At 37.8% G+C, this 22,908-nt stretch overlaps 1 protein-coding gene across 1 annotated transcript in view; it reads left to right on the forward strand.

Moving 5' to 3' along the window:
- TFAP2D (transcription factor AP-2 delta) overlaps nucleotides 1-6,900 on the forward strand; it is a 57,066-nt gene extending 50,166 nt beyond the window's left edge. Inside the window, exon 8 of the mRNA XM_004771890.2 lies at nucleotides 4,121-6,900. Within this exon, the coding sequence (XP_004771947.1) occupies nucleotides 4,121-4,340 (220 nt within the window). The 3' untranslated portion in view covers nucleotides 4,341-6,900. The remainder of the gene's footprint in view (nucleotides 1-4,120) is intronic.
- Nucleotides 6,901-22,908: the final 16,008 nt, after the last annotated feature.

Here is a 22,908-nt window from a genome sequence, read left to right on the forward strand (position 1 = left end):
TATTTAAGTTCTTTTATCACTTTGGCAAGTTTCTATCCTTCGGCAGGAGCACATCTTTTTCAATGTCTTAATCAAGGGACCTGGAAACTAACTCGCCCCCCCCCCATATCATCCAAGGAGCTTTAGTGGGTCAGTGGACTTCAAGTTCGGCTGAGAAAAAAAGGGAGGTCAAACGAAGGTGCCCAAGTAGGAATGACCAGGTTTGGGTATAGAGAAGTGAGGAACCTGAGATCAGCCTTTCAAAAATAAAGACCTAAAACACATGATTGCAAAGAGGGGAGGAAGGAGGCCTGAGAAATGCAAATATGACAGGAAATCTGATACAGCATTTATCTTAGCTGCCACCTTCAACAGTTTTGAAAATGTGGCATGATGAGGACACGTGGAGCACAATGCTACCTGGCTCTTTCACTTGTTCTGTTCCTGAGGATACACTTTTAGATGAATTTGAATTTAGAAGAACTTCTAAATTTTGCCTACCTACTTCAAAGCGTTCATGGCTACCATTTAACCCAGGTAATACTTGCCTGTGAAATGCCCTCTCCTGTTGATGTGATGAAAATATGTGCACATGCCAAGTATAACATCAATATTAAGTCTGTGCTGAAAAATATACTTCTAAAGGCAAAATTGATCTCTGTTACCAAAGATTTTAGAGATCATAAACAGATGACCTCAGTTTATTTTCTAAGACTGAAAGTCAGCCTTAATATTTCTCTTTTTTCTTTTATTTTTTTTCTGTGGACTCTACATTATTCCTTTCCACCTTTTTGTCTGCCACTATGAATGAGATATACACCTATTTTCAGCACTATTCTTTTTTTAAAAATATTTTATTTATTTATTTGACAGAGAGAGATCACAAGCAGGCAGAGAGGCAGGCAGAGAGAGAGAGGAGGAGGAAGCAGGCTCCCTGCTGAGCAGAGAGCCCGATATGGGACTCGATCCCAGGACCCTAAGATCATGACCTGAGCCGAAGGCAGAGGCTTTAACCCACTGAGCCACCCAGGTGCCCCTTTTCAGCACTATTCTAACACAATATTAAATTGCTTTAATTATTGGATTAGTAAACCTCACTGAAAACTGCTAGAACAGAAGCTATATTTTGTACTTATTATCCTACATGGTGTGCCATGTATGTTTTTTGATATGCAGGTAGTGTTAAATGAAAGAAACTAACAATTTACGTGGTGTTTCCCATGTTGAAAGATAACATTCCAAACAATTACCTTTCTTTTTTTTTTAAGTTTTGTTTATTTTTATTGAAGTACACTATTATATTAAGTTTCAGGCATACAACATAAACAGTTACTTTCCTGGTGTTGAAGATTCCACAATCCATTTTAGACTTCTCAGTTGAGCTCAGTGGTCTTCCAGTTTTCATAACCTTCTTTCCATGTCCTGGCTTTAAAGAAGAGCATTAGCACCTGTGGGTTGAAGGTCAGGGTTGGAAAGAATTTGCAGATGTCCTAGTCAGACTATTGTCATCTTACCAAACTAAATAACTTCTTCCAGATCACAAAGTGCCTACAGCCAGAGCCCGTGTGAAGACGGCATGGTGGGTTCTGAGTGCAGGGCACAGATGAAAGTGTATCCTACTAATGATATTGCATCGTGTAAAAGCAAGCAGGACCATCAGCAAGGAAGGAGACCATCTTAAGTATCTTTCATTATGGGGACACTACTTCTTCACATGGAGAATTAAAGCATTTCTATAGACCTACCCACTTTGTACTTGATTTTTAAAAACCTCAGTCTTAAAAGAGTAAGAAGTATTCTCATTTTCCAGGCCTACAAGTCTGCCTACAGAACCAACTTTGAAAAACAAAGCTAAAACTGCCAACAGAATGTGATTTCTAAAACAATAAAATAAAATAAAACACACCCACATCCTGAGAACATAGGCACAGAGGCAATGCAGAATATCAGATTTCCCAGAGAAATTACTTAACTCTGCACATTATTTTCATATGATTATATGGAAATAATCATACCTAATTCTTAGCATTGTTCCCAGGATTGTAGAAGGTGATACAGAAGGAAGCATGTAGAGCAGGGCCTGGCATATGTTCCGAACTCAAATATTGGCTTATTAATTTTAATATTTAACCTAGTGAAACTGAATTCTGCATACTCTGCCGTAGATAAAGAGGGCAGTCTTCACCAAGAGGACATGGCACTAGAAAGAACAATAAAATTCATCCTGTGGTACAAGGAGCTCAATCAAAGGAATTAAGCGTGAGCAGAGAGGCCGATTGTAACCAGAGCCAAGTATTTCAACACTAATGAACGGGTTCACTCAGTTGTTTTTGTGGCAGCCACCACGATTAATTCTTCCACCACTCCAATCAATTCCATGTGTTGTCCAGATTCCCTGATAGATCTTAAAGCATATGGGTTCCCTTCTAGTTATCTCACTGAGAAACAGAGCTGAGATCAGTTTTCCAGCTCAGCAATGCAAGATACTGTAACAAAGATATGCAGATGCTTGAATTATGATAATGTCTTATACTACAAATATTGGCGTGCATAGTTGTCTAAGCACTACCGGTTCTTATTCTCTAAATAATCGAAGACTGAAGACTTTCCTTTTTAATGTATATTGATTATGACCCAAGCACAGATTAGGACATTTGTAAAATGTTCAGTTGAAATGTGCTGGCAACCTGTGCAGTATAGTGTGAGACATGCAGAAAATTTTACTCTTACCATGAGTATCCCATAGCCAACGATACCTACCATTTATTGTCCACTTACTATAGGTCTGGCAACATCCTGAGCCCTTTTTATGGACTAATAGAAGCAATTTCATGTGATAGATCCTGTTATTATCACCATTCAGGCATATCCACAGGCTACCTTGGACTGTAAATCCTTCATTTGCATTGTTTTAAAATCTCCTTATTTTTGCTCCTAATGATTACATAACTTACGAGGGATAGCAAGCAAGTTAACACATTTTGGAGGATGATACTGTCTGATTTAAAAACTGTTAATGTCATAACAATGATACTAGGACTTGTGAGCAGTTACTAGCTCTACCTATTGAATGTATAATACATATTATGTTGTATCTAACATATGCATTATATATGCCAAACATATATTTCCATATTATTACAAGATATTAATTATGGGGAGCAGCCAGGCAGAGTCTCACTTCAGAAACAATTGACAAAATGAACAAGCTAGGGGTGTTCTGTTCACAACAGTGAATCTACAATTACATATTTGTTCAGCTAGAGGTGGTCATGACTGGAAGGGTTACGTGTGCTGCAGTTACCAACAACACTCTCTACATTTACTCACTACTTATGATTATTAGTTAATTGGTTAGCCACTAAAACCCAAACATGAAGTGGCTTACATAAGAGAGAATTTTGTTTTTCTCTCACTGAGGACACTGAAGGTGAGTGAGTTTCTTCAGTCGTGTTCTACCTGTACCACCAAGATGATTATCTTCGTCTGCAGAGCTGCATAACTATTTTGAGAGAAAAATAAAGAGCACTCAATTTCCTTGTAAACAGGTGGGAATCACATACAACTCTTCCCTTCATGTTCTAGTGTAGGAAGGTTGGTCCCATGTCCAAACATAACTACAAGGAAAGCTTAAAAATGTCATTTCCAGCTAGATGACTGTGTACCCAGATAAACCTTTGTTACTATGAAGGAGAGAAGAATGAAGTCAAAGGAACAGCTAACCATCAAGAATACTCAGCCAATCTTTAGTTCTTCTTGTGTGAACTATACTCATACAAATATAAATGTTATTCTTAGAAATGAGATGCTTCCCACGTACAGAAAGTTGTAATTCTGCCTTTTTTTTTTTTTAATTTTGGCTTTCTTAATGAGATAGAGAATCAGAGCCAAATCCTGTGTTAAATATTTAGGTTTGCTGATCATTAGTGTTTTTCCAGTCTCTCCATGACAAGTCTACATGCATCCTGAATTTGTTATGGACAAAAAATATACATTGACTTGTGTTCTATCTTTCCTACTGCTTGACACCCCTTAGGAACACAATAAATGTCTGTTTGATTGAATGTTCTGGATCAGATGCTTGTTCTGTATCATACTGCAAGTTGTTCATTTCTTTTTCCTTACCACTTCTCATTTCCAGTTTGATCACTCATGGCTTTGGGACTCCAGCAATATGTGCAGCCCTAAGCACTTTCCAAACAGTCCTCAGTGAAATGCTGAACTACTTGGAAAAACACACTACCCACAAAAATGGCGGAGCAGCGGATTCTGGCCAAGGACATGCCAACTCGGAGAAAGCCCCCCTGCGGAAAACTTCAGAGGCTGCCGTGAAAGAGGGCAAAACAGAAAAGACAGACTAGCTACATCAAACAGAATCTATTTCTAGAGAGTCTTGCTGCTGATATTTTTTCTAATATATATATCATTGAGGGTGATTAATCTTCAGTGGACCAAATCTCTACCCTCCCCCAACCCTCCATAAAAAACAAAAATGGAAATGAAAAATGAAACAAAAAGGACAAACCCCCCCAAAAAAAGAAAAAAAAAAGGAAAACAGCAGTGTAACTGTGTGATGAAATTGTCACTTTTTAATTTTATGTTATGATAAACTCTTTTTGTGCACGTAATTTATTATTCCAGATGATATAAATCACAGTTTTTAAGAACTTCTGGACTCTGGAGAGACAGCACATGTTTTTTCACATCTAACTGATGCACTTTCTTATCCAACCATGTAGTTAGGGATTAGAAAGCATGACCAACTGGAATCCACCACCAGTGCTTACCGCTCCAGTCTTTCTTCACTTAATTCCCTGGGAACAGAAGAGTGCCTCTTCCCATTAAATAGACCAGTCTGGCAATCAATCCATCAATAAATGCTTTGGGAACTGAAAAGGGCAGTCACGAATCTTTGTCTTGTGGATTGACAGAAATCCTGAAATTTTGGTCACCCCTACCCTACTTAACTACCAGTGCCTTGGTGGTATTTAAAAATTCCAGAAAAATCTGCCCTGTTTATGTATGACGATTCCCAACCCACCCTAGGACCTCCCTCCACCCATAACTAAGAAGAGACAGCATAATATGGAAGAGCTAAGAGATGAATTCTTCTATTCATTTTCTTCACATCCCCAACCTCACAGTTCAAAGAAATAGACTTGCACTTAGTGGCTCGGGGCAGGATGGATACAGGAAAGGGTAGCTTTGCCACTCTTGGGCTCCTGAAGGAAAGCAGTGCTATTTTGCTGCCTGGAAAAGCACAGGAATAGGAACAGTGATATTTCCAGGGATCCTTGCCCCTCAGAGATAGGAGACAAGTCCAGGGGACCGGTGGAGGCGCCTTGAAGCGCTGGTGGCCAATGATTATCTGGTTACAATAAGAGCCATTCTTTTTCTGCCTTCTTCTTCTAAATGCCTGATGGCTGTGTTCTAAACCTTTAGAGGCACAGAAACATCCGGGTCTGTGTTCGACAAAGAAAACAAAACTAGGATGATCAGAGAAGACTTTTGCTTTTAAGATCCTTCCTTTTTTTAATAGCTTGTTCTTATACCTTCATTGTCCTTTAGTTAAGACACTGAAAATAAGAGCTTCCTGGCTGCAAAAGCCAGGTGCTAATTGAATGAAAGTTTGGTCCATTTAAACTTGAATGTGTCAAGAAACCTGACTGGTATCACATTGTACTGACCTTTCTATTGTTAACAATTTTCAGACTTCTAGGCAAATAAAGATATAGGTCATCATCTATGAAAAGAATTATTTTAATAATATATGGACTCCTGATACACGTTTAGCATGAAAATATGTCCTCTTACTAACTCATTTTAATTACTTTCAAAAAGTGTTTGCCGTATTATAAGCCCACGGGAATATTAGTATTATTTTTAATTGAGAGGAAACTGCTTGAGATTTTTCATGGGGAAAGCACACAAAATATTTTTACCTAACATTAATTCTTAAAATTATTTGATCTTTATCTTCAATCTTGTACAGAAAAGAACCATAATCAATGAAACTCTAAATTTTCTAAACTAAATTCAGTTAAGAGAAGACACTACTGAGGAATTCTATGATAAAGGTGTTTTATAGTTATACCATAGAAGAGCTTAAAATAAATGTAAAAGTAATGAATTGTGATTTCATGTGTTTATCTAGTTCCATTTTTTAAATTTTGCCATTGTTCATGGATTAAAGTTTTTGAAATAAAATAGAATAAAGCAGGGATTCTGCTGCCATTCCAAATTTCATCACAAAGTGAATAATTCCATTTTACATGAAATTTCCCATATTGTAAAATATACACATGAAACAAAAATGATGAATATTTCAGCTTGTTAAGTAATAGGAAGGCTCTATACAGATAATACGGGCTACTAATATTTCCTTAATGAGTTTTCCATATTCACTTTCTTTTATTCCTTTTATTATTACCAATTACATATGTATTTAATATGGCATTTTGATATGCATATCTGCTAGATATTTAATGTAGTTATATACCATGTCAAATGTTCACCCATAATCAGATAAAAAAATTAGATCTTACTTATAGTTCCACCTTCTCCACCCATAGTTGTGACTAGCTGGGGTTCTTAACACCTCAGTGGGGTGTTATTATCTATTAGCCTTGGAAACAAAAGCATAACTATAAATAACTACAGTGCATATTATTTACCAGGATTCTGGGTGTCTTAAGAGCCTTAAAAGGACAGCACCCATTGTTTAACTTAACCAGCCATTAGGCCATAAATGAATTGATGGACTGGTCATGTTTAGAGTCATTTATTATCATATTCTAATAGACATTGTTAACATACCAACTTTTGCCTTGTATATAATAGGTACTCAACACTTTTTAAATAAATGAGTAAATGAATGTGTGTGTGTTCTTTGTCCAAGATGGGCCAAAGGACCAATTACTTTTTTTCCTCCCCAAAACTCAGTGTTTCAATCTGGATTGCTTCTTCCATAGTAATTTATAAATAGCTCTTTTTATTTCAATAAGTTAACATTTTCACTATATCATATTAGTTTCAAGTAGATATACTCAGTATAGGACAATAAAGAGAACTATGTAGATACTCGAACTTTAACAAAAGTGAAGTTATAATCAGTATCACAATTTATAGTAAAGGAAGGTTACCTGAGGAGAAACTGATTTCTAGATATTAAAAATAGTTTGTCCAAACTAAGTATTAGATACAATAGCTAACATTCACATAGCACTAACCATGCCCCTGTTTGCTCTTAGCCGATGGGATAATTAACTATGGTTCTGACAGTAATTATGAGCGTAGGTATCTGTTAGTGTCCTCACTTAACAGATGAGGAAATGGGTGTACAGAGAGGTTCCAATAAAAATCTATTTTATTTTCAGTGTTAAAAGAAATAATAGAGCAATGGAAAATTTTTCAGATTAACTATTAGTTGCCTAGAAAAACTGTCCAAATTTCATACTCACCCACAATTAATAAGTGTACAATTTTTATATTTAAACTTGTGAAAGATTAGGCCAAATTCCTATGAAAATAAATGTCTAAGGCTGTTTTAATAACCAATTTACAAATGCCACCTCCATGGCTATTTCATTAGAGTTACCATTTGACTTAAGTTTAGTGGTTCTAGAAAAGTAAATGAAACTGAATTACACTATATTTTTCTCCTCTGGAAAGATCAGAGCACTTGGTAAGATTCCTAGTCTATTCTCCTACTCCCCTCTTTTCAGATGCTTTAAAAACAGGGATAATTCTTCATGGCTTTGCAGTTCCTTTTTCTTTCGCCTTTTTTGAGGGTATATTCTCTTTAATGTCTGGGACAGAACATCACCCTTTAGCACACCTACGAGAACCCTGATCCTGTGGTGACAGTGATAAGAATTTGACCTTCTGTCACCTGGTGCTTTTCAGGTAAATGTATGAGTAAATTGCCCTTGTTAATGATAAGTAAAATAATATTATTCCATTTTCCTGTATGTTCTTCCTTTTATTCCTCTTTGGGGGCATTTTAGAGACTCCTTTACACAAGGAGCATACAGTGTCCTTATAAAAGCCAAGTCACTTGCACAGGCCCAGAAAAAGTCACTATGCACAAGGTGGCCTGGCCTCGTGACTAAGAGCATAGACTCTGAAGCTCAAACCATGGCTTTTTCCACTTGCTACAGCATGACCTTGGGCAAAGTGCCAAATGTCTCTGTATGCCCACTTCCCCATCTGTAAAGTGAGGACACTAATAGATACCTACTTCCATAATTACTGTCAGAACCAAAGAGTTAATGTATCCCATAGGCTAAGAGCAAACAGGAGCATAGCTAGTGCTATGTGACTTAGCTATGGCCTCTAATACTTAGTTTGGACAAACTATTTTTAACCTAGATATCGGTTTCACCTCAGTTTACTGAACCTTTTCTATATGCCAGGCTCTGTCCTAGAGGCTGTAAATACAGAGTAGAATAGAACATTGTTTTGCAATCTTATCACAGTCTCCTGTGAAGACCCCAGCCCTTAGAACATGGTAAGTGTTATAGTGAAAATATGCAGCAGTTGCCCCAACACAAACCAGAGCACTGTCCAGGAAACTGGAGAGGAGGGGTGGGGATTATGTCTGGGGACAGGGAAAGATTAGGAAAAGAGACATTATGGTTTTGGGTGAATTGAAAATAGTTGGAGCAGGATGCTATTTTGAAAACTAATGGATGCACCTTTTATTTCTGGTTATTCCTACCTTCCTCCCCCATCTTTGGGCAGCTAACATTTTGTCTGTACTGCCTCAAGGCAGGAAGGTGACCCGATGGAATGCAGGTAATAAAAGAGTTGAACTTTTGTAAAAGTTTACAGTTTTAAAATCTTGGGCCCTAAGGAGGAATGGAGGTTTAAAAGCATCTCAGTCAGATTTTTCTTACACACACACACACACACAGGCCCAGAATATAGTCCCTGTTTTGGGAAAAGAAGAAAACAAAAATGTAGGGAAGTTCAGCTGTGATCGATCTCTCAGAGAAGGGGCCATGTCCCGGGGGTGAGGTTGGGGGCAGAAGGAAATATGTCCCCATCCCCAGAGGAAAGGCCAGGGAGGAAGAACTTCCAGCAGAGCGCAGAAACAGTTAGCAGAGCTGTGTATGTGGTAGGGTGTGTGTGTGTGTGTGTGTGTGTGTGTGTAGGCAGATAGGTCTCAGCCACATGGGCTTTCTCTCAAAGAGTTTCTCTTCAACATGGTGCAAAGGTACCAGGATGATGTGGGTGGAAGCAGACAACAGAACAGCAGGAATTCCCCCACCCCAGGGAGGGTGCAGCACAGAGAGGGTATTTTAGGTGCCCCCAGATGCATACAGAGTCCTCACAGGCTGGACACAACCTGAGACCTGTGTCAAAGACCAGATGGGAATTCAAGCACATCAATTAGAGCCCATTTAGGAGAACAGAAACCTGCTAGGGTTTTCAAGGAGAAAGGATTTATTGAAGAAAATAGGTTGGTCAGGGGTTAAAAGTTAAAAGAGTGAAAAATGAGACACAGACTCACCCAAATATTAATAATTGAAAAAAGCAGCCATCACTCTTACAGATAGAAGGACATAAGGAAAAAGGTGAGGTTACCTGCATGTGGGAGCTCCTGAGACATCCCTCCCCCCACAACTGTTGAACCTCAGAAATAGATGCTGGTGGTACCTCTGAGGGCTAGAGCATGGCTAACTCCAGGAATACAAAAGGAGTTGGGGGCAAGAACCAGAATGTTCTGCTTCTGCTCAAAGGAAGCTGACAGAAACGAGAAATACATGGAGCATTCTTTTCACCTCCTCCTTCCTTTGAATTCCTACCAGTGTCTCCATTGTCAGAGTCCAGTGAGAAGCCAGTTGGCAAAGGGTTGTGAGAAAGATGGCTTTCAGACTTCTACCCCAGCCTCCCACAATATAGAAGAGGGTCTCTAGAGGTGCCAGTAGACAAAGAATCAGTAGACAAAGATCCAGACCATATACTCCTCCTCACAGCATGGTTCTATGTAAGCCCTCCTCCCCCAAATGTGGGACGTTGATGCAACCCAAGAAGACCCTAAATGGACTAATAATAAATTTCTGCCACATTGAAAAGAAGACTAACATATAAAAATTGCATCATGTCACAGAAAAAAGTGAAATTTCTTATATCCAAATTGGCAGACACACATTCATATCCACTAGACTTAAAAACTAAACTTCAGCTACTTTCCATCTGCATCACAGAAAATTCAAAAAGAATGAGACACAGGAAAATCTGAAATAATAATTCCCATAAGAGGCAGAAAAAAATAAAAATAAGTAAACCTGTACATGTGAGTTATTGCCAGTCTGATGTAAGTTTCAAAGCTATTCTTCCTTTAACATTGTATTTCCTCAATTACTTCATTTATGTCAAGAGGTATTTGGAGCAAGGACCTTACAGTGATATTTCTTTTTAGTGTTCCAAGTCCAATCAGGATGTTCCTGGAGTCAATAAAAGTTAATAAGGTGCATAAATAGTGGGATCTTTTATCTTCACACCCCACACATTCTCCCTGGGCAATATCACCTTGTATTATGACTTACTTGTGACAAAGACCAATAGCCATCTAAGAAAGCCCATTTTACCTTTATCCAGGATATATGTCTATCCGGACATTGGTAAACTTAATCTGTTAAGGGCCAGGTAGCAAATATTCTAGGGAATGCAGGCCATATGGTTTCTGCTGCAAGTAATTATAGCATGAAAGTAGCTATAGACAATCTGTAAACAAATGTGCATGACTGTTCCAAGAAATCTTTCTTTACAAAAATAGGTATTGGGCCTTCTTGAGTCTGAGGACTGTTGTTTGCTACCCCTGGCCCAGATTACATTTCTCAACATTTCTTGCTGTTTGTGGCTATGTGCTTGAGTTCACTCCAGTGGGGGAGTGAAAGTGATATTTGGTACTTCCAGATCGTACAAATGAAAACCAGCCATGTACTTGCCTCCATGATAATGAGTCTGGAGGGCAAAGATTCTCAACCTTGGCATTACTGACATTTTGGACCAGATAATTCCTGATTACGAGGGGCTATGCTGTGTGTTGTAGGATGTTTAGCAGATCCTTGGCTTCCATGCACTGGATGCCAGTAGCATCTCTCCTAATTGTGACAATCAAAATTATCTTCAGACATTGCTAAACGTCTCCTGAGGGACAAAATTACTCCTAGTTAAGAATCACTGTCTTAGAGATGTCAGAAACAGAAGATAGAAAGTACCTGGATCCCTGAATGACCATGTGGAAGAGAAGTACCTGTTACTCCAACCTAAACTTCTAGTATGTTAAGCCACTGAAATTGTGGAGTGGGCAGCAGTGTCTGTCTGCTGCTATTCATTAGCCTAGCTTAACACAATCCTGATGAATTACAAATCCATATCTTCATCCCAGACTCCTGCTGTGCTCCAGATCTGTGTGATCAATTTTCTAAGGGTATTGCCCTATGAAAAACAGTATCTTTAAATATAGATATAGACATACTGACATATATTAACATATATCAAAAAAAAGATATATTCTTTGGATAGTACTCCCTGGTCTACAATGAAGGAAAATAAATCCTTTTTTATGGTTCCTTCTAAAAAAATAAAAACAAAAAACAAAAAAAATATTAAAATAGGGATTTCTATTCAATCCCCTCCCTCAATCTCAATCAAACTTCCTTCTCCTGAGTTTTCCTTTTCTGTTAGTGGTGCCCTTATTCAATTGCCTAAGATGTAAATCTGTGAGTTATCTTAAATTTTTAAATTTAAATAAATCTTAAATCTATCTTAAATTTTTCCCCATCTCTACCACTTCCTAGAGTTAATAAATAAATACATAAATAATGATAATAAATAATAATATATAATAAAATATATAAATATGTATAAATATATGTCATATAATATATAAATATATTATAATGAAATATATAATAATAAATAAATACAATAATATTATAATAAGTTAATTTTTCAAGGCCTATTGGTCAACTGTATGAAGCAGCCATTCTCCTAGTTCAAGACAACATCAACTCTTGATTGCGTTATTACAATAGTCTTCTAACTGGTTCTCCTGCCTACAGTGCTGCTCTTCCTTAGAAAAATCATTCTAAAAAGTAACCAATTTTCACATCCTAAATAAAACTCTCTAAGGCTTTCTGTTCCCTTTAAGTTAAGTCAAACTCTTCCAGAAGATTCATAATATCCTTCCTACCTGGTTTTTGACCTCTCCTCCAACCTCCTCCAGCTTTAATTTATATCAGGGCTTCCCTCATCATATCCCCTCCTATGGCCCACCACATACACACTCCATGGTCCAGTTACATCAAGCTTCTTTGAATTCCTGAAACTATCCACAAGCTAAGACTGACTCTATAGTTGTCTAAGCTTGGAACATTAGGTTCCACCTAACCTCCTTAACCAAGCCAGCTTCTACTAATGTTTTAGGTATCACCTTAAAAGTCACTAATTCAGTGCAACTATATAGATTTTCTATTGTTACATAACATAGTACCACAAACTTAATGAGTTAAATTAGCATCCATTCATTAGTGCCATTTCTATAGGTCACAAGTCCAGCCAGGCTCAACTGGGTCGCTGCCTAGTCTCTCATTAGACTGAACTCAAGATAACAGCCAGCCCAGACTCTTATCTACAGCTTCTAGGGGGAGTATCCACTTCCAAACTCCTTCAGGTGGTTGGCAAAATTCATTTCCTTGTGGTTATCGAATGAAGGCCCTCTTTCCTTGCTGGTTTTCAGCCAGGAGTCACTCAGAGCTCCTGGACTCCACTCTCATTTCGTTATTACATGGACCCCTCCTTGCTCAAGGCCAGCAACAGTGCATTGAATCAAGAGTGAATTTGACTTTCCCTTCAGCTGTCAGGTGGAGAAAACTTCTGCTTTTAAGGGGCTCACATGATTAGATTGTGTATCTCTCTTTTGATTTCCTTAAAGTCAACTGATCAGTAGCATTAATTATATCCGCAAAGCTCCTTTATCACCTAAGATGTAATGTAATTATGAATGTGATACTACATTATATTCAGAGTCCTGGAGAGTAGGTGGGAAATCTTGGAAGTTCATCTTTAGAACACTTCCTACTAAAGAGGCCTTCTCTCATTCTCTAAACCAAGTTGCTTTTCCCTCCTTTGTACTCCTCTACTACCATTTCTCCCAGCATGTCACTTACTAAAATTTTTTAAATAATTATTTACTTAATTATCTTTCCTATTAGATAATCCCCAGTTGCCTTAACTGCTAAATGAGGACAATCATAATATTTACATCATTGATGTAAATACTCTATTTATATTACATATATTATTTATATATGTATATTTATATATAATATATTATATTTAGTATTATATATATTAATATTACATTTAGTATTTACATCAGTGTAAATACCATATTAAATATGATTATATTATTTATATCATTTACACACATTACATTATTATAAGAATTAAATTAAATTTTCCACGTAAAACAAGAATAACAGTGCCTGAGACATAGTAAGGGCCCAAATGAGTTAGCATTAGTATATTACTGCAAATAGTGGAATTGTGTTGCTTTTTTTTTTTAAGTTCTATCTATTTAAGTAATCTCTGCACCTCATGTGGGGCTCAAACTCACAATCCCGAGATGAATAGTCCCATGCCCTTCTGACTGGGCCAGCCAAGTGTCTCCATGGAATTGTTAATACTATCATTAGGTTTTGAGGAGGGAATCCATGTATCTTGCCTATCTTTGTAATTCCAGCAACTAGCCCAGTACCTACCTAGCAAACTCCTGCCTGGCAGGAATGACTGATAGACAAATGAATGAAGATGAAATTCAATACCAATCCAAGTTCTATATAGAGAAAATACATCATATGCTTTTGGAAGAAATGGTGAAAAACTATAAATTACTAGAAGCCCTAGGAGTGCTTTCAGATTCACAGTGTCAGAGTAGAAAGTGATGGGCACAAAACATCTCATGCATTAACACAGAAAGTCATTATCACACTCATGTCTCCAGAGTATAAATCCTGGAAGCGCATTGTTAAAGCTACAATTTTAAATAAAAGAGTAATGGAAAATAAAACTGACAACTTATTGTCTCATCTACAGCAAAGCATTCTTTGTACAAATTATATCCTCAAACAGCACTGAAATCAGTATAAATGCTTATTGTTCCCAATTATCCTAATTATCTATTTGAAGCCTATTTACTAACACAGTAGAGATTTTTTTTTTTTTTTCTGAGGGTAGTTGAGGGGGTATGAAAAGGCTGCATTTCCTTTCTGGCTTCATAAATGTTTTCTCTAATTAGTTAACTTCATTTTAGAGTGGATAAGTTTTTGTTTTCTTAATGAATGACAGAATTCCACTGGAAATTATAGTCTTTTATCCTAGAGGTTATAAAGCTATTACAATGACTTTGAGACAGAAGACTGTTGTAATGGTTTTATGGAAAAGGATTTGGAGATTGTCTATAACTTCTTTAGAACGTGAAAGAAAAAGCACCCCTGTGTTCGAGGCACATTGTGTATGTTTTCCCCCTGCTGTCTGGCTAGACGCACATTATACTAACATATATGTAGATGTATTTTATTAACATATGGACATGTAACTCCTGGAGCACATAAAGATAACTTAGGAAATTCCTGATTTTTTTTGCAAATTAGGCTAAAATTCTAATCATCAGCAATAAATCATATTTAATCAATGAGACTTTCTTGAACCCAGAAATGCTTAAAATAAAATTCTTTCACAGCCTGTATCATAATGGAGACTAATTAAACTCATTCATTCATTAATTCAACAAATATTTCTTGAGAAGTCAGTATATGCTGGTCACTATGCTAATCATATACCAGAAGATGTCCCATATGTTGGGCACAAGAACTTTAAATCTTTTTCAGTCCTTTGTTTTCATTGGTCTTGTTTCTTCAAGATTCGTATTACTTTCAAGTCCTGGATCTGAGAGCTCATGCTCATTTCCAGTGGCTATAAGTAGCAATTATCATTATGTATTTATTGTTAAGTAAGTCTTGGTCACAGACTAGAAGTACTTTATTTTATTTTATGCATTTATTCATTTATGTTTCTAGATTCTTCAAAACTAAGATTTAATATAACTTTCAGGAACTTATGCAAATAATAAATTACTATAAATTAGAAATAGCTGAGAAATAAAAAGGCAAATAAATGGTAAAGGAATAAAAGTAGAATCAGAAATGAGGCTAATAAAAATAGAATTATGAGTATTTGCTACATACAGGTGTATAACAAATTTAACTCTGAGCTTCCTTTTTTGCTTTGTTTGTTTGTTTGTTTGTTTTGTTTTGTTTTGGGGGGGAGAAGGAGGAGAGGGAGAGAGAGAGAATCTTAAGCAGGCTCCATGCTAAGCATGACCCTGAGGTCATGACCTGAGCCAAGATAAAGAGTCAGATACTTAACTCACTAAGCCACCCAATAGACATGGAAAAATGGAAAAGTTGATGACCGATTCAATTTTGTGTTGTATTTGTATTTGTGTTGAAGATTAAGCCAAAAAAATTGCTCTGCAAAAATGCAACTATTTCTGACACTTAGAGGGCAAAAAGAATTTTCAAAGAATCCTTGGAAAAAGGTCCAAGAATAACACTCTTTCAGCAGATTGAAATTCCTCAACCTTAGCACCCTTAACATACCGGCTGGATAATTCTTTGTTGTGCAGTTATGTCCCATGCATAATGGGTTTTTTAGCAGAAATTCCTGGACTCTTCATTTAATGACAGTAGCACTGCTCCCCAGCTGCAACAGCCACAAATGTCTCCAGACACTGCTAACTGTCCCTGGAGGCCACGCCCCCTGGCATGCTTTGTCCATTAAGAACCACTTTAATAGGTCCAACAAAAGAAAGACTGTTTCGTAGACAAATGGCATTATATCAAGACATGGTTTAGCGAAAACAAGACCGTTTGGGCCCAGAACAATAACCCAGTTACTCAGCCCTCTATTGGCCTGACTTAATTCTAGGTTATATTTAGAGTAACTAACTGATATCCATCAGTCAGAACTTAAAGAAAACTATTCCTCAGAGCTGAACTTCTAATGGATGCTGGGTTGCAGTGACTACCTTCTAGGTAAATATTATTTGACCTTTTGCTTATTGGTACTGATGGTTCTAATTTTCCCACATTCCAGTACTCTTACACCCTTTGGAGGTGCCCTCCCACACCAGCTCAGGGCTTAGCCATGTAACCTTCTTTAGTTCATGAGAAAGTAACAAACTCAATGCAAGCAGAGCCTTGAGAAAGCCCTTGTTTGTTCTCTTTCTCCCTTTCTCCCTCTCTCCCTCTGCCACCCTTTGAACTCTTGCCTCTGTCTAGAGGACAAATCTAGACTCGCTAACTGGAAAAGAAGGGACTTGTGGAAAAGAGATGAGCCACCAAGCAACCTACCACATGATCACCTGCTCATGCAAATCTGCTCAAGCCAGATACATGACAACAAGACCCACCAAGCACAATGGAGCTAACTCAGGTCAGCAGGATGGCCCATCCTGATGGCCCAGCAACCATCAGACTTACAAGAAATAATAGTTGCTGCAAACATCCACTAAGTTTTGGGTGGTATGTTACCCAGCAATATGCAACTGACAGTTGCCAATTAAAAACTGTCAAGAGGTTGACATCCTTTTTGAAAAACAGAGAGACAAAGGAAGGGTGCGTCACCTTTGCTCTGAGTGAGACAGTTTTAATTTGTCTGTTGGAAATGCTCCACAGAGTTGTCAAAAGCACTGGACCCATGGTCAAAGGGAGGAAACTGTTTCAACAGCTTACTATAACAAATGTATTTGTAAGTTTCTGGAGAATAATTTCTGATGATAATATACATGTTGATTTAAGCAAACAAAATTTCCAGCCATGATTGAAAAAAAGAACACTGTCTTTTCATTCATAGGACAGCTTCACCTTGATTTACTCTTCTGACCTTGGCATTGTGCTGGGTATATGGTGCTAAACGAAACTGACACCCATAGCACCAGAGTTGGAGAGCATCCCTGGGGGGCATATATAGACTGGTTTAAAGCAGAAACTGGAATCAAGCTGTCTGGATGGTGATCCTGGCTTAGCCATGTTCCCATGAGGTCTTTTGCTTGTGCAAATAGACACTTTCAAATTGGATATAACCTAAGGCTAATTAGTCTCGATGCTTTATTTTTCTTATCTGTGATATGAGGATGTTTATACTAACAGTACTACCTTCCAGGATTGTGGTGAGGTTTGACTGAACAAGTACATGCAAGTTGTTTACCAGAGAGCCTCACACAGAGAGAGTTATTTTGGAGTCAGTTTTGCAAAGGGTTAAGAGTGATGGGGGTGCTGGAGTCAGACTGTTTCAGTTGGAATATGGACCTAACCCCTTGGAGCTGTGTGCCCTGGGGAGTTCCAAAGCCTCTCTAAATCTTGTAAGGTGGGATAAATAATACAAGGAGAATTAAAAGAGATAAATGATGGATAGTACTTAACATATACCTGACTCACAGTAAATATTCATTGATCTATAATTTTATAAAAATTAGTTAATAAATAAACAAAATGGCAGAGAATTAATTCAGATGAAGAGAGAGAGGGAAAAACTCTCCAATGGGTGGGAGAATGACCTGAAGGATAAGTCGTAGTTAAACAGTCCGAGGGGGAAAGAAAGAGCATACCTGGTGGAGGAACACTATCTGCGGAGCCCCTGAGTGGGGCGAGAGCTTGGAGTTTATAGGAGCAGTCAGAGGTAGTACATCAAAGAGAGGTCATACAGCAGCGGTCAGAGGTGGCCATACAGCAAACCAGTGCCAGGTGAGCCAGGAGTAAGGATGAAGATGAGGCTGAAGAAATGTTCTGGGCTGTGTGGCCCTATGGAAGATCCCATATTCCATCACAAGTACAATAGGGAACCAGCGAGAATTTTAAAACCAGAAAGTGGGCAAACCAGTTGAGGTTTTCGGTCCTAGAAGTCTCTTAACATCTACCCTTTAGACCTCTTATCCCACTCGTTCTTTTTTCCTCCAACTTGTTTTCTAGTTTGAAAGCAGATGGGTGATATGGAGAGCTTGGAGGTAAGTGTTTTTAAATCATTGTTCAGCAATAACACAAATATAATTGTTTTTTCTGAGACTATCATCATACTAAAAATAATTTTAGTGCCAAATTAAAAAAAAAAAAATCTATGGAGTAGAAATGGATTTTGAATTGGTTGTGTTACAAGTGTAATTCACATTGGGTCCAAACAAATTGAAATATTCTAAAAATCAAAATAGAATTTGTATGCGCCTGAAACTAATATTAAAAAATTAAATAAAATCTTATTAAGAAAGCAGGTGTGTGCCCGTGAGACTAGGTAGACAAAGAGCATTAGAGAGATCCCAAGGGCAGAATCTAGTATTTGCCCTGCCCTCAGCACCCATCCTAGCCCTGAGACACAGAGACACACATTCACGTGAGCAAGATGATGCTCATCTTCAAAACCCAGGGTTGCTGATGTCCTCAGTGCAGACACGCAACCAAAGATCATCATGGAGCCACTCCTTTCGGCGTCCAAGATTTCCAGTTCCTGGGAGGATGCTTGTTGATAGTGGCTCTGACAATCAATTGATTTGCAGACTTAAGCAACATCTTCTTTTACCTTCAGTGTTGATTCCTTAGAAAGTGAACTTGACATTTTAGACATATTCCAAGTATTTCTGGAAACAATACTCCGTGTTTTTTGTGGATTTGTTTGTTTTTGTTTTGTTTTTATTTGAGATATAATTGACATATAACATTATATTAGTTTCAGGTCTACAGCATAATGATTCCATATTTGGATATATTATGAGATGATCAACATGGTAAGTGTAGTTACCATCCATCACCATACATACTCAAATGTTTTAACTCAACTTAATTTTCCATACAGACAAGGTCAGAGGTGCCTGGGTGGCTCGGTTGAGCAACCCACTGTTGAGTTCAACTCAGGTAATGATCTCAGGAATTGGAGACCAAGTCCCAGGTCTGGGGCAGCTCCACACTCAATGTAGGGTCTGCCTGGCTGCTTGGAATTCTTTCTCTCTTTCCCTCTCCCCCTCTCCCTGTGTGCATGTGCAAGCATGCTCTCTCTCTCTTTCAAATAAATAAATAAGATCTTTTAAAAGAATTCCAACCTTATCATCTTTGAGAGAAAAAATGGAAAAGCTATACTGGTTTAAATATTTCAGGTAAAATTCTTCTGGATTTACCATGCAATTGTTTTTCAAAAAAAGAGAGTATTCAAAGTTGAATATTGCTTTGGATTGAACAACCATTTTAAACAAAATGAATCTTTCAAGAGTGAATTTTTCCCATGCCTACCTAAGTAAGTCATTCGTCTTGTCTCCTATAGTACTTTGAAAATACATTTATCCAGGCAACCCCAAAAGTTGGATGTTTCTGTATGTTTCACAAGTGTAGTATTTCTCTTTTTAAAAAATCATAATAATGGGGCACCTGGCTTGGTCAGTTGGGCATCTGACTTTGGCTCAGGTCATGATCCCAGGGCTTGGAACCCAGTGTCCATCTCCCTACTCCCTGGGGAGACCGCTTCTCCATCTGCCTCTCTCCCTGCTCATGTTTTCTCTCTCTTTCTCTCTCTCAAATAAATACAATCTTTAAAAAGAATAAAAAAATAAAAAGCCATAATAATTATTGCATAAATAATTAAATATGTTCCATGAAAATACTGTAATATTGAATTTCAAATTAACTAGACTTCTAGAGTTAAAAGTAATTAGCCATAATTAAAATACTCTGTATAAGATTGACAATCATTTAAAGGCACTGGCAAGTAGCCATCAAAAGGACCCCTAATCTTAAAAATCTGTTAAAAGTTTGACCAGGGACTTGTAATATGATGGGCACTGGGTGTTACATTCAACTAATGAATCATTGAACATTATATCAAAAACTAATGATGTACTATACTTTGGCTAATTGGATTTACATTTTAAAAAGTGTTTGGCAGGAAAATTCTTCATAACCATTTCTTTATTTTATTTTATTTTATTTTATTTTTTCAGTGTTCCAAGATTCATTGTGTATGCACCTCACCCAGTGCTCCATGCCATATGTGCCCTCCTTAATACCCACCACCAGGCTCACCTAACCCCCTGCCCCCTCCCCTCCAAAACCCTCAGTTTGTTTCTCAGAGTCCACAGTCTCTCATGCTTCATCTCCCCCCAACCCCAATTTCTCCCAATTCACTTCTCCTTTCCTTCTCCTAATGTCCTCTGTGTTACTCCTTATGCTCCACAAGTAAGTGAAACCATATGATAATTGACTCTCTTTGCTCGACTTATTTCACTCAGCATAATCTCCTCCGGTCCCGTCCATGTTGATACAAAAGTTGGGTATTCATCCTTTCTAATGGAGGCATAATACTCCATTGTATATATAGACCATATCTTCTTTATCCATTCGTCTGTTGAAGGGCATCTTGGTTCTTTCCACAGTTTAGCAATTGTGGATATTGCTGCTATGAACATCGGGGTACAGATGGCCCTTAATTTCTTAAGGAATCTCCACACTGTTTTCCAAAGTGGCTGCACCAACTTGCATTCCCACCAACAGGGTAAGAGGGTTCCCCTTTCTCCACATCCTCTCCAACAGTTGTTGTTTACTGTCTTGTAATTTGGGCCATTTTAACTTGTGTAAGGGTGGTATCTCAATGTGGTTTTGATTTGAAACTCTCTGATGGTTAATGATGATGAACATTTTTTCATGCATCTGTTAGCCATTTGTTTGTCTTCTTTGGAGAAGCGTCTGTTCATATCTTCTGCCGATTTTTTGATGTTTTTGAGTATTGAATTTGAGGAGTTCTTTATAGATCTTGGATGTCAGCCCTTTGTCTGTACTGTCATTTGTGAATATCTTCTCCCATTCCATGGGTTGCCTCTTTGTTTTGTTGACTGTTTCCTTTGCTGTGCAGAAGCTTTTGACCTTGATGAATTCCCAAAAGTTCATTTTCGCTTTTGTTTCTTTGTCTTCGGAGACGTGTTTTGAAAGAAGTTGTTGTGGCCAATGTCAAAGAGGTTACTGCTTACATTCTCCTCTAGGATTTTGATTCAGCTCAGGTCTTGATCTTAGAGTTGTAGCTCCAAAAGAGCTATGACCTTGACCATTTTACTAATTAATTTTTTAAAGATTTATTTATTTATTTGTCAGAGAGAGAGGGAGAGATAGCAAGTGAGTATAGGCAGACAGAGTGGCAGGCAGAGGCAGAGCGAGAAGCAGGCTCCCCGCCGAGCAAGGAACCCGACGTGGGACTCCATCCCAGGACGCTGGGATCATAACCTGAGCCGAAGGCAACCGCTTAACCAGCTGAGCCACCTAGGCTTCACCTAATTAATTTTTAAGAAGAAACCCATTTTTGAGCACATTTTATGATACCTAGTTCTTTTCATTTTACATAAACACACAAATTCAACATAAATAGAAAAGGCAGTCTTGAAGCATGCTAAAAGGTATAGGTTTTCCTACACCTTAACAATGTACAGAGACATGCACTGTTTTTGCCCTGCCAGCCTCCCCAACCCTATCATCCCCAGAGATCCTGGGAAGATTCTGCAGATTTTCAGCAACCTGGGAAAGCAAGTAGCACCACCTAGATCTTGCACATGCTGGAATGCTCTCTACCTACCACCTTCCCTTTCCCTCTCCCACTTATGAATCTTTGGGCTTCAATTTATATATCACATCCTTTGGTAAGCTTTCTGTGATATCCCTCACTACCACCAAAACTATCATATAAACCAAATTAGGTCCAATCAGAATACATTCTTCTCCCATTCAACCCATGCTATGTGACTATATTTACTTTTGTCATAGCACTTGCCATATCTGAAGTTACCCCGTTTATTTGTTGGATGATTTATTTCCTGTCTCCATGGAGGTGGGGTACCTGACACAGAGTAGGTCATCAATAAATGTTAGTCAAATAAATAAGCAAAAGCTAAATGGAGGGGCAACATTATAATTCTTTTTTTTTTTTCATCAAAAGTTATTTGCATTTTCTTTTATTTTTTAAGTATACTTGATATACTGCATTATATTACTTTCAGGTGTACAAATAGTGACTTGACATATATATATATATATATATATATATATGTTATGAAATGATCATCACAATAAGTTTAAGTTACCATCTGTTATCTATATAAATCTGTATTTACTATTCTCTGTATTCATTCATGATCTCTACTGGACTGTAAAGTTTACAAGAGAACAGAAACCTCATCTAGGTTATTCCTACAGTGCCTGGAATGGCAGAAAAAGTTGTTACGTCAGATCGCTCAGATAAACACTAAGGTAAGAGGAGTTACTTAGAGAATTTGAAGTTGGAAGGAACCATAGATGGACTATGATCCAGTCATAGATGGACTATGATCCAGTCCCTTAGTTCTATAAAAAAATAAGAATGAATATAATATTTAAGGTGATAATGCCTTTAAATCTTATCGAGGACACAAGCTGCTGTGAAGACGATTTTGCTCAGCAAACCCTTCTTTCTCTCTGTTGTGGCCCCTCTTTCTCCATTCGTTTGTTTCTCCAAATTCCAATTTCACCTTCCTGGTGGCTGAGGGACAGCTAAATGTCTCCAACACCAGGATATTTCAAGGGGTTGTGATCTGCAGGAATGTTTGGGTCTTCTTTTATTTATTTAACTTCTTATCTTCCTCATTGAAAATTGGCACGCACAGTGATAACCAGAGGGAAAGGAAGGACAAGGGAAGTCTGGATATTTGTGGACAATAAAGATATGTACACGTAAATGAAAGAATATGCAAACATGATCTAGTAGGTAGTGAGATCAAAGGGCGAGGACTGAGAAGGCTTTCTGCATATCCTTTCCCATTGACAGGTTTGGCATGACCAAACAATGTTTGGGGGAAAA

This window comes from Mustela putorius, unplaced genomic scaffold (genome assembly GCF_011764305.1).
Source record: "Mustela putorius furo isolate JIRA1106 unplaced genomic scaffold, ASM1176430v1.1 tig00003983_pilon_pilon_pilon, whole genome shotgun sequence".
Classification (NCBI taxonomy): Eukaryota; Metazoa; Chordata; class Mammalia; order Carnivora; family Mustelidae; genus Mustela; species Mustela putorius.